The 14,719-nt window shown below is 47.0% G+C and overlaps 2 protein-coding genes across 2 annotated transcripts; one reads left to right on the top strand and one right to left on the bottom strand.

Annotated features, from left to right (window-relative positions):
* The first annotated feature begins 5,813 nt into the window (after positions 1–5,813).
* Positions 5,814–7,637, top strand: LOC109769418 (uncharacterized). Its single transcript, XM_020328164.4, has one exon. It carries the CDS (start codon positions 6,007–6,009, stop codon positions 7,453–7,455), a length of 1,449 nt encoding a protein of 482 aa, XP_020183753.1. The 5' UTR covers positions 5,814–6,006; the 3' UTR covers positions 7,456–7,637.
* Positions 7,638–8,324: 687 nt separating this feature from the next.
* LOC109769407 (uncharacterized) lies at positions 8,325–13,837 on the bottom strand. Its single transcript, XM_020328154.4, has 6 exons — positions 13,142–13,837; positions 12,719–13,054; positions 11,762–11,820; positions 11,541–11,669; positions 10,233–10,368; positions 8,325–8,902 (listed from the first exon to the last, which is right to left on the bottom strand). Exons 1-6 carry the CDS (start codon positions 13,505–13,507, stop codon positions 8,573–8,575), a joined length of 1,356 nt encoding a protein of 451 aa, XP_020183743.1. The 5' UTR covers positions 13,508–13,837; the 3' UTR covers positions 8,325–8,572.
* Between the last annotated feature and the right edge of the window lie 882 nt (positions 13,838–14,719).

Genomic DNA, 14,719 nt, shown 5'->3' with positions numbered 1-14,719 from the left:
TTCCGAGGAGGCACGGCCGTGACTCTCGCGAAAGCACAAGCGTGCCTCTCGCGGAAGCAAAACCATGACTCTCGTGAAACAAAAAAACAGAAAACGTGTTTTTTTTTCCGTTTTCGAGAGGCACGGCCGTGACTCTCGCGAAAGCACAACCGTGCCTCTTGCAGAAGCAAAATCGTGACTCTCACGCAAGAAAAAAAAAACAAAAAACACGTTTTTTTCGTCTTCGAAAGGCACGGCCGTGACTCTCGCGAAAGCACAGCCGTGCCTCTCGCGGAAGAAAAAAACGCATTTTTTTGCGCAAAAAAATTTTTGTTCAATATTTTTTGATCGAAAAGCTAAGGAAGACCAATGGAAAACCAAAATGTCGAAAAAACCCGTTAAAAAACCGAAAACGCGTGCGAAAAAAAAGAGACAAAATCCGGAGGGAGCGACCAGAGCGCGACACGTGGCGAATGGCTAAGAGCACGCCAAGTGACGTTGATCGTTGCGAGGCTCCGGAAGAAGCGCTCGTTAATTAGTTACTCTCTGTTTTCACCTCGCTTGGGTGAAGGAAAGGAGCCGAGAGCTTCAGCTATATTAAAGGGTGTTGCCCTCGCTTGTGAGGAAACACACAGATGGCAATGGACTTCGGTAGAAACCGGAGACCGTACCGAATTTGTCGGTTAACCGAAGTTTCGGTTAGCTGTTTTAAGTTTTCTTTTTCGGTTTATACTTTTGGAAACCAAAACTGAGAAATAACCGAACGGTAGAAACCGATTTTTCGGTTTATACCGATCGCCCACTCCTACTTCGATGCAGTCACAGACAAACAGCGCCGCCGCCGATGGCTTTTTTGTTCTGATGCCTGCCGGAGAAAAGATAGAAGGTAGGGTTCGATACTGCGCTGCCGTCGACCCGGGGCGGCCGCCCCAGCTCGCCCAATGGTGGGTCCGCCACTGGCCATCGACGAACCACGAGCCCAGCACATGCTCCGTCTTTCAGATGTCGTCGGTGCAGACCTCAATCTGCATCCGCAATGGCGGAGCCCGCCGCCGCCACGTCATCTTTGCTTGAAAGACTGGTTTCCAAATCCATGCCCAACCATAGGACGGATGGCCTTATCAGGGAAGGATCCGAAAAATCTTTATTCAGAATTGTCATCGTTGCCGCCGAAGCAAAGACAATGAACAACCTAAAAACCTAGACTACGAGGGAGTAAAAAGATCCACACGCGTGGATCCGGCGACCCTCCTCACCACCAACGACCGAGATCGCCGGAGGAGGGAAGCTGCAGGAGAACAACGTTGGAAGATCGGCCTCCCCTCACGGCGGCTAGAACCAGATGAGAGGAAAACAACGATGCAGGACGAAACGAAGTAATTTCCAATGGTGGGTTGTCCAATGGTGGGGTTCTCTCCTTCACGCGTGCATTGCATGCACCCGTATAGTACTCCCTCCGTCCCTAAATATAAGTTTTCTAAAAAATTCTACTATAAAAACTACATTCAGATATATATAAACGCTTTTTAGAGTATAGGTTCACTCATTTTTCTCCTTATACGGCCTGTAGGAACGGAGGAAGTATGATACGATGATGTATGAGTAATGTGGCCATGTGGGTCGGCGTGTCGTCCACTAGTGCCCAAATTTGACAAATTTGACCTATAAACGAAATCAAATCACAGAATGAACTATCCGTGAAACTTTCACGCGGCTGACTTTTTGTGTGACGCCCGACACGAAGGCGCCACACTATATTGTGCAACGCCTCACAGATAGGCGCTACACGGCCAGCGTCGCACCCATGTGATCAGAAAATTACTAAGTCAGTGTGCAGCGCCTAGTGTGGCGCCTAGCTCCTAGGAGTCGCACTAGTGCAGCGCCTAGCTCCCAGGCGTTGCACTAGTGCAGCGCCTGAGAGCTAGACGCCACGGGTCAGCCGCGTGAAATAGTTTCACGGACAGTTCATTCTGTAATTTGATTTCGTTTATAGGTTAAATTTGTCAAATTTGCCGTGCCGTGGAGCTTGACAGTTCTTGATTGATGGGGCCTCGTGCTGGACTTGACGCAGTGGGCAGATGCAGTACTGAAACGTAGTACAGTATTTGCTAGTCCTCTCGAGGACAGGGCGGCGATTGCCGACTGGGGCGTGGATTTGCCTCTTCCTGTGAGCCACCAGTACTGGACAAAGACGATTGGGGCACAGATCAGTTTATGCCAACAAATTGTTAGCTAGCTGACCTTTATTTTTAATCAACAGGGAGAGCTCCCCGGCTCCCATTTTCCCCATTCTACAAGAGCATTGCAGTGTAAACGGTGTGCTGAAGAAAAACGAAACAAGGAACATGGGAAGACAATCCATAATTATGTCAGATCAAGGATAACTTCTTTACCCCGTGTTTTTTCCGAAAAGAAATATATATCTTTACCCTGTGAAGCGCAATTTTTTTGTATGATAATACGTGTCTCATTTATATTATAAAATTATAGTACAAACCACGTAGACACCGACATGATTTTTTTTAAAGGCAGATCACTAGCCTTCGCACAAACAAACACCAGGCAAAAATAAAATTACGATTAAGACCAAAGAATCTCCTGAGCTTGACACCAACGCCTGTCACCTGCCTCTGGCATCACCAAAGCAGCCATCAAGGAAAAACTGACGGATCACCTCCTCACACGAGCTCGACGCAGCTCCATCGCTGATATGCAGCTTTGTGGATCTCCAAGGTGGCTCACCAAGGGATTGTCGTTGAACGAATCACACAGGGCAACACCCCAGACACACTATCGAACTCCAGATTTGGCACCCCTGCATGATTAAGACACCGTAGGAAGAAACCATATCTGTCAGCTACAATCTACATCCATCCTCGACTACCTCTCAAGCTCCGTGCCGACGCTAGAGCAGACACTGTCGCAATGGCGGAGCCCGTGGACACAAGGATGCGGTCGCCGCCACGACATCCCCGCTTGGATAAGCTAGTTACCAAATCCATCACTGACCATAGAGTTGATCGTCTTGTCGAGGGAGAAATTGAACCTTCTTTATTCAGCGCCGCCGCCGAAGCCAAGATGTCAAACGACCCAAAACTTAAGCTACTACTAGGACCCTAAAACCTAAAACTATCTTGTCTGCATGCGCAGGATCCGGCGACCCCCTCACTACCGATGAGGCCGTTACCGGAGAGGGGCCGCCGGAAGATTAGCCTCTACTGGCGGCGGCTAGGGTTCCAGTCGCCTGGCTCCTGAGAGCTCCCAAGATGAAAACAATATATTCTCTTTCATCTAAGAAAAAATTATGGTTGCATACATCGCCCAGATGCAGAGGCCGGGGGTCATCCTCCTTTTTCAAAAAAGATGTAAGGAAAAGTTTGAAGTTTGTTCATGCAAAAACAAATCACGGTCTCTTGTATTTCAGTCTCTGTCAATACGTCACGGAAAAAATTCAAAATAAACCTTGAACTTATAGATGAAAGCTAAACTGAACCCTGAACTCCCAATCCCTGAAATCAGCACACTAAACTCTCTGATCCCGGTCTAATTTAAACCTTTAGAGCCTTCCTAAACAGGGATTGGCTGAATCCCGGCACTATTGACTGCAGACGTGACCGTGCCAGCCCAACAAGCGCCAAACGTGTTTTTTTTTCTTTTTCATTCTTTTTTTAGCCTTTTTCCATAATATGTGACGTAAAAATACAGAAAAATAGACAACTGCTGATTCCGGACGCGACTGGGCCAGTCAGCCACATGGGAAGTGAGTTTATTTTTTCTTTTTCATAAGGTGCGACATAATAAAAATACAAAGAAAATAAAGAATCCAGAATCGAACCTGCGACCTAATGTTGTTGATCTCCTCGAGCAAGCCAATAGAACAAATAGTTGTTAGTGCTTTAATGAGACGCCCGATTATTTTAGCGCACACCGGAAAGTCGAGATTAAAAAAATTAAGGGCAAGCAAATATGGAAAACTAATCAATTTGTGAAATCTCTGAAATAATTAAAGCGCGACTACTGTTTGAAAATTCTGAATACTTTTTAATAAACGAACAACTTCTAGGCGGCTTTTGTTTTATTTCGTAAAACACCCAAAGTAAAAATACAAAAACTGAGGAAAAGGACTCAAACCTTGCGACCTACCGCTGCTGACTTCCTCCCACTAGCCACTAAAATCATTAGCCGTTGCTGCTATGATGTGAGCCCCGAAAGATTAAACCACATAGAGCAGCACCGAGATTTGACTCATTTTTTTAGGGGCACACAAATATTGAAAACGTGCAGAACAATTTTTCCAATATCCTTTTTTAAGTGCGAACACCTTTTGAAAATTCTGAATAATGTTTTAAAAAACGAAGTCTTTTAAAAAGACAAAACAATTTTGAGAAAAGTGAAGACTGTTTGAAACATAATTTTTTTAACATCAGAACAGATTTTCAAGCCTGTTTTTTTTAATAAACAATGTATGAATATGTTTTTATAATTTTATAAAATATTTATTGTCATTAAGAAAATGTAATGCATGTGTTTGGCAAAATGTTGCGGTCTCAAATTAACAAAATGGAATTTCTTGAATTATTTGCGTTAAAAAAGTACAATCGGTATTTCAAAATTGTTCATATTTTTTGAACAAAAAATGAACACGTTTTGAAATCTGGACAGATTTTTAAAGTCCAAACACTTTTTGAATTTTTAAAAAATGGGAGCAACTTTTGAAACTGGAACAAATGTGTGAGAAAAATGCTGAATAATTTTAAAAAAATGAATAACGTTTTGAGAACAGAATCAATTTGAAAAGCGAACACTTTTTAAAAAATGTTGAAAACAGCCAACACTTTAAAAAAATTGAAAACATGTATTTAGAACTTTTTTCATAATGTATTTGAAAAATGTTGGAAGTTTACCAAAAAATGTATGTGCGTCTTAAAAATGTACTTTGTGTACTGTGAAAAATTACAGATGTGTACAAAGAAACAGAAATCATCAATAAAGACGAGAGTACAGCGAGCGCGCGAGTGGCTGCTTTAATGGGCCGGCCCGATTTGATTTGCCACGTAAGCGAATACCAGTGAAGTTCAAAATAGATCGAGATCGAAGAGTTTGGTGTGCTGATTTCAAGATTTAAAAGTTCAGGATTCAATTTAGCTTTCGTCTGTGAGTTGAAGGTTTATTTTAAACTTTTTCCATACGTCGCCGCCCCTTCATCTTTCCTGTCGCCAGCCACTTCTCCCCGCCGCTAAACCAGGCTGCTTTAGCACGAGCTCGGGATTGATTCGGACCAGACCTTGGCCGCGTCCTCGAGCAGGCGGTCAACGTGAGGGAGGAGCCGCCCCGCCGCACTTCCGCGGTGGTGCCGCCCCCATCCCGGATGCCGACAGTGCCGGGTCCTGGAGTTGCCTGCGATGGGGGCGAGGATGGTGGATCTCAGCGGGGACAGTGGATGCGGGGGCGAGGGCGGCCGTGCCGCCGGCTAAGAGGAGGCGGGCGGTGGCCGTGCCGTCCTTGAAGACCGCGACGGCGGCGGCAGGGCGGAGGCCATCCAGCGGCTCTTCAAGCTGTGCCGCGCCGTATTCACGGCCCTGGCCCACGCCATGCTCGGTACCATAGCTCACCCTGCCGGAAATGGGAATGGCTTGCGCAAAATTGATGTCGTGTATTGGTTGAATCAACTGAATTTTAATTAGAATTAGCTGATGGTGCTGATTTTTGCAGACATGATGAGGCAAGAAGATATCGGCCTAAGCTCAAAGCCTGGGAGCACGGGACGGGAAAACTAAAGCAACGGGAGCGGCAAGTTTCAGAAAATTGACAGTGAATTGGGGACCGAATCGGATTCGGAAAAAGGAAACCGTCCGTGTCTCTATTTGGAAATTTGACGCGTCCTCCGTCGCCTGCAAGTCCATCGTCTACAAATATCACTACATCCTCGCCTCCACACACCACCTTTCTATCCAGATCCCAATCGCCCGCCCTCGATCGGCATCAACTCCTAGCTACAAGCAGCAGATCGGGCAGCCGCCGGGCAGGATGGAAGGGCTCGACGTCTTCCAGCACTACCGTCTGAATCCTACGGATGTGGAGGCCGTGACTTACTACCTGCCACGCCTCATCGCCGGCCAGCTGCATGGCGCCGAGAAATTCATCCACCACGTCGACATCTACAGCTGCGAGCCCAAGGATCTCGCCGCCAAGATTGCGCCCGTGCCGCAGGCCGCCAGCAGCGGCGACCGCTTCTTCCTCACCACGCGCAAGAGCAAGAACGGAAGCAAAACCCAGAGCGTGCGCACCGCCGCCGGCGGCACCTGGACCGTCAATGCTACCACGACCGTCAGACACGCGGGAGTCGAGGTCGGCGAGAGGAAGAACCTGTCGTTCAGGAAGAAGGGCAAGTCCACCGGCTGGGTCATGGAGGAGTACAAATGCTTGCTGCCAGAGGCCGTCGTCTCTGACGGGGTGAAGGTGTTCTGCAAGATCCACTTGGCTCAGCATCCTCCTGACGCGGCCCGCCAAGAATCGGCCGCGTACAAGCTTCAAGAACCGCAACGAGAGCCTGTGACTGCGAGCACGCACGCACAGAAGAGGCCAGCGCCGGCTGCCGCCGCCGATCCTCATCCGCCGCGCCCCAACAAGAGGATGCGAGGAGCAGTCCCCGTCCCGGCACCTGCCACACCGTCGTTCTGGACGCATGGTGAGGCAGCCAGAGCAATGTATGGCCCGCTGGCTTGTACCAACTTCACTGTTCAGGATGCACAAGTACCTGCTGTGGCTGTACCAGCGGCAATCGAAGGTGCTTCAGCATCATGCGAGTCCACTACAACATCCAGCCACTCCGGCGTTGCTTCTTCCTCAGATAATATGCAGCGACAAGCTCAAGCTCCTGAGATTTCCTCCCAGTCAGATGTGCTGGAGTCTGTCAAGCATTACAGCCAACAACAGATGATTGTTCCTGAGGCTGGCTCAAGCATTGCAAGGAGCACATCTGAAGAGGATGTCTTTGAGCCATTGGAGCCTGTTTCCAATTTGCTGGATGGGGAGGCTGATGGTTTTGATATTGAAGAACTAATGAGAATGATGGAAGACGACCCAATTGAAGCTGAGCCGGTCACTGGAGCCAACACTGGCGTGGAGATGGGCCAACAGGAACCTTTGTACCTGGATACCTTGGACCAAGGCATGCTGGACGACATGCTGCAGTCGGATGAACCTTACTCAATGTGGATATCAGAGGATCGGGCCATGCACGACCCTTCCTTCCATGATGCTGACAAGCAGAAGAGGTACAATGCCGCGTCTGATCTTGACGCTCCATCGCTTCAGGGACAGGACCACTTGTTCAAACCGCGGCCGTGTTTCTCCGATCCATTTGAAGCAGCGTGGAATGCCGAAGAGGCGCTCGAGAAGGAGAAGAGGGACAATCTTCACGCTGGACCGCTTGGAGGACACAACAACTTCTTCTCGTCTGCAAGTGTCCATTAAGTCCGATGTTGAAATTGTTTTCAAAGTGTATATGAGGATACTCGCTGGCTGATATATTAGTTCATCATTGCACGATCGCCACACATGTACCTCTGAGCAATTTGCTCCACTTGTTCATGCTAGCGAAAACTGTTGTTCTTCTTGCCCCTCTGGTGGATTTTCTGAACCTTGCGTTTGCTCTACTTCTTCTGCTCTGTTTCCTGTGATGGACCATGTTAAAACTGCTCTTATCCTTTTGTATTAGGCTCAGATAAGCAAGCGTGATGCAGTTATGATCTGGGCAACCGCAGATAAGTATAGTACAGTAGTAACTATGTTTGTAAATCAAAACTGTTTCACTGCTCGTGATAATCTGCAGAACTATTTCAAGGTCACAAGTTCCAGAGCAAATTCAAGTTGTGGCAAAAAAAAAAACTGTCTATTTTGATTGCTGAATGTCTTCTATTATCAACTAAAGCCTGATCCTTCTGGGAGATGCAATGTATTTAAAAAGTTCACTGAATCATCAAAATATTTCTGGTCAAAGAATCCTTATTTTGCAGCTTGCCAGTTGAAACATATACAGACCTCAGGGCAGCAACTGATGCATGCCCATGTCTGAAGTCTGAACCGTGTTGCTTTCACGAACCAGTTGAAACATATACAGACCCAGGACAAGATCTGTGCAAGGTCCAGGACATGAGGTTGAGGCCAAGCGAGAAGCGAGTGACAGGATTTTGAATCCTAACGGTAGCACGATTCCACAATCTTAAAGTCCAACATGCTCTCTCTGTAGGCATCATCCCATGTTCTCTACAAGAGAACATCTTTAATCGACAAATGAATAGCCGGAGTGGATCGCCAAGGCCCAAAGGCAACGCACACAAATCTAATGAAATCCAACTCTTAACCCAGAGACGATATACAATACTTGCAGCATTAACCAACGTACATGACATTTCAGACTAAAGAATACGCAGATGGAATCTACATATGCACAAGCGCTAGGGCATTTGGGACCGCTTTTCTCTAAGTCGCCAAAAAAAGAAAATTCCGCGAGGGTAAAAACATGATTTACCACTATACACTCTTGGATAATAAGGCTGGCGAAAAGAATGAGTAGCCATGGGACCAGCCACTACTCGATGGCAACGTCCCTCGCCACCATGTCCCTGTTCACAATAAGCTTCCCATCGTCATCCCTGGTGAAAAGCTTGTCAACCAGCTCATCCCAACTGGTCCTTCCTGCAGATTTCGGTTCTGATGAAGTCGTCTCGCTGTGAGTGTCGGAAGATGACGCAGGGCAAGCGCCCTCATGGGTTTCCTCTTTAGAGATGTCTATCGCGTGAGGAACATCCAAGGTTTTCGCCCTGTGGAGCGCATTCTTGTGTTCTTCCTTGAAACTTTGCAATCTCTCCATCTTTTGTTCAGCAGGCGGAGTTGTTGCCTTCTCCTTTTCCTTCATTAGCTGCACAAAGACGTAGCTATAATCATAAATAAAGAAATAAATATCGACTCTGGAACGGAAGAAATCAATGCGCCAACTAACGACTGTAAGTTCCAACAAATCGTATTACTATGTTAGTCCCTTTATAGTTTCAGCCAATGGAAACAAGCTATAAGTACCAACAAGGAATAACGGTTAAGTGATTTGGCACGCCAATATGCATCAACAATGTTGCATATAAAGAGCTTGTTTACCATGTATGTCTAAACAGTTTGGTCGATTGTTCCATTCTATTCCACAGAAGAAGTACACTATGTCCTACAGAACACATGACGCTAACTTGAATTTAATTTATCTCTCACTCAAACCAAGTGTGCAGAAGAAAAAGTAATACTCCCTCCGTTCCAAAATTCTTGTCTTAGATTTGTCTAAATACGGATGTATCAAGTCACGTTTTAGTATTAGGTACATCTGTATCTAGACAAATTTAAGACAAGAATTTTGGGACGGAGGAAGTATAAGAAAAATAGGAAGGAAAAGGATAAGGTTGGTTTGGTTTGTATCCATACCCTACCAACTTTCTGGTATGTACAAATATTTGGCCTTTATTTGGATGGTTTTTGGCAACTCCCATGCCCCTTTGGCCACTTCCAATGCAATCTGCTGACATAGTTGACCAAAACATGGGCAGCCAAAACCTTTGCTAGCCAAAATTTTGGAGGGATTGGCCTGGGCACCACCAAAACACACCCTAAATTTAGAAGGCTCTGAACATGTACAGTTAACTTCCAGTTACCCATTCAAAACCTAAATGTGGAAGGCTCTCAAACATGTACACCCAACTACAAGTTAACAATTCCAAACTTAAGTGCAGAAGGCCTCAGAAATCCATAAATCAGTATTTATTTGTGTACCGTCACTTGGAGAAGCAAGGAAAATTACTTGGTGCCCGGCCGTTGTTTTATGTATGGAAAAATTATTAGTTGATCTCCTAGCAAACAATGAAGCCTAAAAGTGCAACAGCTCAACCCTTAGTCCAAACATTGGAAATTTAAATGAAGTTATACTGGCATAAAGTGCATGTTGGCCCAAAAACATGGCACTTAGATTAACCCTTTTGTGCTTAAGCTAAGACAAAAGCCCAATGTGAGGACGGCGGTCAGGGGGGCGGGGGGCTTTGAACATTTTAGGATGCATACCCACGCATGTAATCCATAATATCACTAAATAGGCCCAAGCATAATACATATTGCATAATATCACATTGACATGCAAGACTGCATTTAGAAACCAAATAATTATGCCATCACTCTGAAGCTCATGGTTCACAAGCTGTGACAAGTGCACGTACCTCTAAAGCCAAGGCGGATTCTCGCTCAATCCAAATAATGCCATGATCAGCAGTGGTACTGCACGATAACACAATATGCTCAAACCGCCCTTCCACTGGAATAGCAGTTCTCACCTCAGGTGGGTATCTTGCGCAGCTACAAATTAGTAATGTAATTAGTAATGGTTACGTTATCATATTCTCCAAGTGGGAAAGTTCTTAGAAATCTCTTTCATAATCTTCATATGTAAAGAGTACAGAAACAAATTTTGTTTTCGCTCACAAAGAAATTTATCGGTCATGCAAATATTACAGACTGTAACTGGATCATCTCTTTGATTTGCAGGATACCTCAAAACACTTTTTTTTTAAATGTAGGATTGACATGAATCCTATAGGATGGAATACCACATGACTTTGCACACAAATGGTATCTTTTCAAGGGGAAAACTTTGTTTTTGCCACTCTAGCTTTTGCCAATTTTGCTTATGCCACTCTAGAATTTGACATATCACTTTTGCCACTCTTGGCTTTTGACAATACATCACAAATGCCATTCCATGGCAAAAACGATAAATTTTCATTTCACTTTTGCCACTCTTAGCGTTCGACAATGTATCACAACTGCCACTCTGAAAATTTTGCTTTTGCCACGGAATGGCAAAAGTGATATATTGTCAAAAGCTAAGAGTGGCAAAAGTGAAATGTCAAAGTCTAGAGTGGCATAAGCAAAGTGGGCAAAAACTAGAGTGGCAAAAACAAAGTGATGAAAAAGATAGTAGCCTTTGTCATATGAGTTTTGAAATGTTTGTCGTGGACCATGCTTCAGTATTCTATACTTCTTTTTCCAACTGTTATACCTTTATTTTCTTATGTTCATACTCCCTCCGTCCCATAATATAAGAGCGTTTTGGACACTAGTCTAAACAATCACTGTAAAAGCTAGAACTTCCTTTAACTGACCAGGAAAGCTACACAAAATGAATCTGAGGAAATCTTGCTTTGCTTAGTCTAAACAATCACTGTAAAAGCATACACCGATTTATATATTTTTTTCATCATTTTGAAAATGTGTGCAATAAAACAGCAGTGGGCGAAACTATTAACGGCTAGAACTTCCTTGCTCTGGAAGAACAAAGTGCTGAAGCTTTGTTGCATACTTTTCCAAAAACCATGATGACTGAATCCTTTCTCTATAGTATAAAAAGGCTTAATGATGAGCAAACCAGCACACAGCCTGAAACTTAATCAATAACAGGTTCATCGTTTACAGCATACCAACATGACTTAACTAATAACTAGCAGCGACTATCCAAGCGCATCAATTACCTGCAAAATTTCCTCTCGACGATATGATACATCCGACCAGGAGCATACAATCTTCTTGGATCTTTAAACTTCTTCTTGTCTTGTTTAAATGTATCTCTCAAGCAAAACAGGAATAACAAGCAGGGCAAGCTGTCCAAAGCATAAATGAAAAATTCCATTATTCTATCCTTTTTTACTGGCGGAAAGTTGAACTACATGGAGAAAGAGAACAGGGGACTTACCAGAATATAGAGCCGAAAATATATTCCAATGGTGTTGGTGTTCTTGGCAAAAAATCATCCTGGCAAAAGACACCGTATAGTGATAAAATGAGCATCCGATGATTTTACTATGTAATTAGTGCCACAGATGGTAACTTCTAAGGTTACAACAACTAGAAAGGATCGGTTTTTGAAAGTCAGCATTTTATTGATTAAGCAATAAAGTCATACAAGGTCTGCTGGATACAATCCGGAACAGAATGAAAAACACACAACAAACTAGAATTCGGTTAAGTTCACGAGCTATTCACCTGTTCGGAATCAGCGAATTTCACAAAGGAAATAGTACCACATCAAATAAATCAATTTCAACATATAGCAGTGGAACAAGTTCAAGCACCACAAATACTACATTATGTGGTCAGGCATACGATCCAAATTTCCATTTCCAGGCATACAGTTTGTACCAATTACAAATTATCATGGTGAATTAATTGATTTCTCAAAAACTAATGTAGAATGAGTTGAATTCACCCAACAACATGGCAAACAGTTAACTTAGTTGATTTCCATATCAGTCATAAGCTGATATCAGTTAACCTCATATGACTTGCCTTTCTGAAGAATGGCAGTTAAAGGATATTCTGCTGAAAACTGTCAGCTAGCTTTTTGAAGAACAGCAGCAGGAAAGAATACTCTGTTGGAGTATAATCTTATCCTATCAGCGGGAGTACCTTTCTTCACAGCACAATTCCCGCAGCCTAATTCCTAACGTTCGGCACAATCAAACTAGTTCAGCTTTCACAGACATTCCAATCACTCCACAAGCAAAGCACATTTGACCAAATCGTTCCCCCTCCTCTCACCCCAACAATTCCAATTTCCAATTGTCCGGGTCAAAAATTTCCAATAGTCAAAATATTCGGAGGCAGCAAAATTGAACAGGTAGGTAATGGTTGGCCACGGGGCAGCTGGTACCTGCAGCACGATAGAGTAGATCACGTCGGCGTACTTGACGGCGAGATTGAGCGACATGCACCGGGCGGGCGCGAGCGCGTAGCACCGTATGTGGCTCCTGGGTATATTGCCGAACGCCTTGCGGTTGTTGACCACCAGCACCGTCATGAGCGCGGCGATGCCGGAGCCGAGCGAGTGGCCCGCGAAGATGAGCTTGCAGTCGGGCCCCTGCTGGCGCAGCAGCTCCCGCAGCGTCTCCGTCTCCCTCTCCAGTATGAACTGGGCCGCCTTGAGAAGCCCGTGGTGCACGTAGCCGCCGTCGAACATCTGCATCCCGAGCTTGTTGTCCATCAGGACCTGCAACCAACGGAGGAATCGGACGGGTTCACATTCCAGTCCTGCGGATATGATGAGGCTGGTGGAATCGGGGATGCGAAGCGGGACCTTGTAGTCGGCGTTGCGGACGAGGTTGAGGCCGCGGACGGCGAGGACGACCTCGTTGCGGCGGCGGTCGACGTAGACGATGTAGGGCGGGCAGGCGGTGCCGACCTCGTCGTAGGTGGTGCGCTTGTGGACGCCGGCGCCGTCGATCTGGGTGTAGCCGCGGGTGGCCGGCATGAGCTTGGGGTTGTCGAGGTCGTCGGAGACGGCCATGATGATCTGGCAGATGCGCGGGACGGGCTCGAAGTCGTCGGGCGAGGCGGGCGGCCAGGTCTCGCTGTCGTAGGCGCCGATGTAGGTGAGGCGCTTCCACATCCAGCGCACGCACCCCACGCACAGCACGCACTCCAGCCCGCACGACACCGACATGGCTGGCCGCCTCCCCGCGGCGCGCCGGCGCTTGGCCTCGGAGGAAGGCGCGCTTGGGCTGCTGGCTCTGCTTGGCGGGGCGGCGGCGCGGGCTGGTCTATGTGGTGGTGGTCGCCTCCCTCCGCCAGCCGAGCCGCCGATGTTTTTCTATTGGATTGCTTGCCTTGGTTGTTCCGGAAGCGACGAGGTTGAGCTGGAGCGGTGGCGGTGGTGGTGGTGGTGGGGTGGGGGAGGAGTGATGTGAGATGCCGCTGCGCTGTGCGCGCACTTCGGGCGGGGGGTCGGGTTTTACTCGCTTTTTCAACGCGGCTGCGCTCCGCGGGCGAGGCCGAGGACCGCCGAGGATCGGTCATTGGTCTAAAACGGCAGGAGGAGACGACCAGCTGGCGTTGCTTCCCCGAAACTTCTGGCTCACCTTCTCACCCGTGTCCGTTCACATTTACACAGGGGCTGGTTCGTTTTCTCCGATGGGAGGATGTCGTAATTTCGTGGAAGTGCACGGGATATAAGAGCCGAACCTCTCAAACCGGCAGACCGTCCGGTCATAAAAAATTGACCTAACCGAAGCTCTCAAACCACGGACAAATATTCGGGCTGATCAGCACCCCTCATATCCAGCCTAAATATAGGGCGAATATGAGGCGGCCCGGGGCGTTCGTCACGTCAGCTCGGCCCACCGCTGGCCCATCTTGACTCTACAAAATCCTCCTCCGAAGCAAACCTGGCTCACTTCACTCCGCTCCCCGACGCTCCCCTTTCCCTAATCCGCCCAATCCTTTGCGCCGGCGAGCATGTCAAGCACCGGCAGCCACTCCGACGACAACTCCAGAGACGAGTACGAGCTAGCGCTCCGTATCACGCTCGAGCGGGCGTGGCTCGATACGGGCGGCAGCTCCGGGTCCGGTGCGACGCCTCCTGCCGCCCGTCGCCGCAGCGCCGACGCCGACGCCGGCACTTCCCGCCCTGCGCGCGTGATAGAGGCAAAGGTGTCTCGTCTTTCGATGAGATGATGGCTATCGTTTTCAAGGAAGTCGACTTTGACGATCCGACTACGAACGTGCGAGGACGCCGCGCCTTAGCAATCGCTAAACCAACTCCGAGAGGTTATTGACCACGCCGGAGCACGATCAACCTGACCACGAAGGTCTGTTTCCTGCAGGCAAACGACGAACAAACAAGAAACTAAGATTGCAATCTGGATATTGCGAATAT

This window comes from Aegilops tauschii, chromosome 7 (assembly GCF_002575655.3).
Source record: "Aegilops tauschii subsp. strangulata cultivar AL8/78 chromosome 7, Aet v6.0, whole genome shotgun sequence".
Lineage (NCBI taxonomy): Eukaryota > Viridiplantae > Streptophyta > Magnoliopsida > Poales > Poaceae > Aegilops > Aegilops tauschii.
The sequence above is the reverse complement of the archived record's forward strand: the minus strand, read 5'-3'. Positions and strand labels throughout refer to the sequence as shown.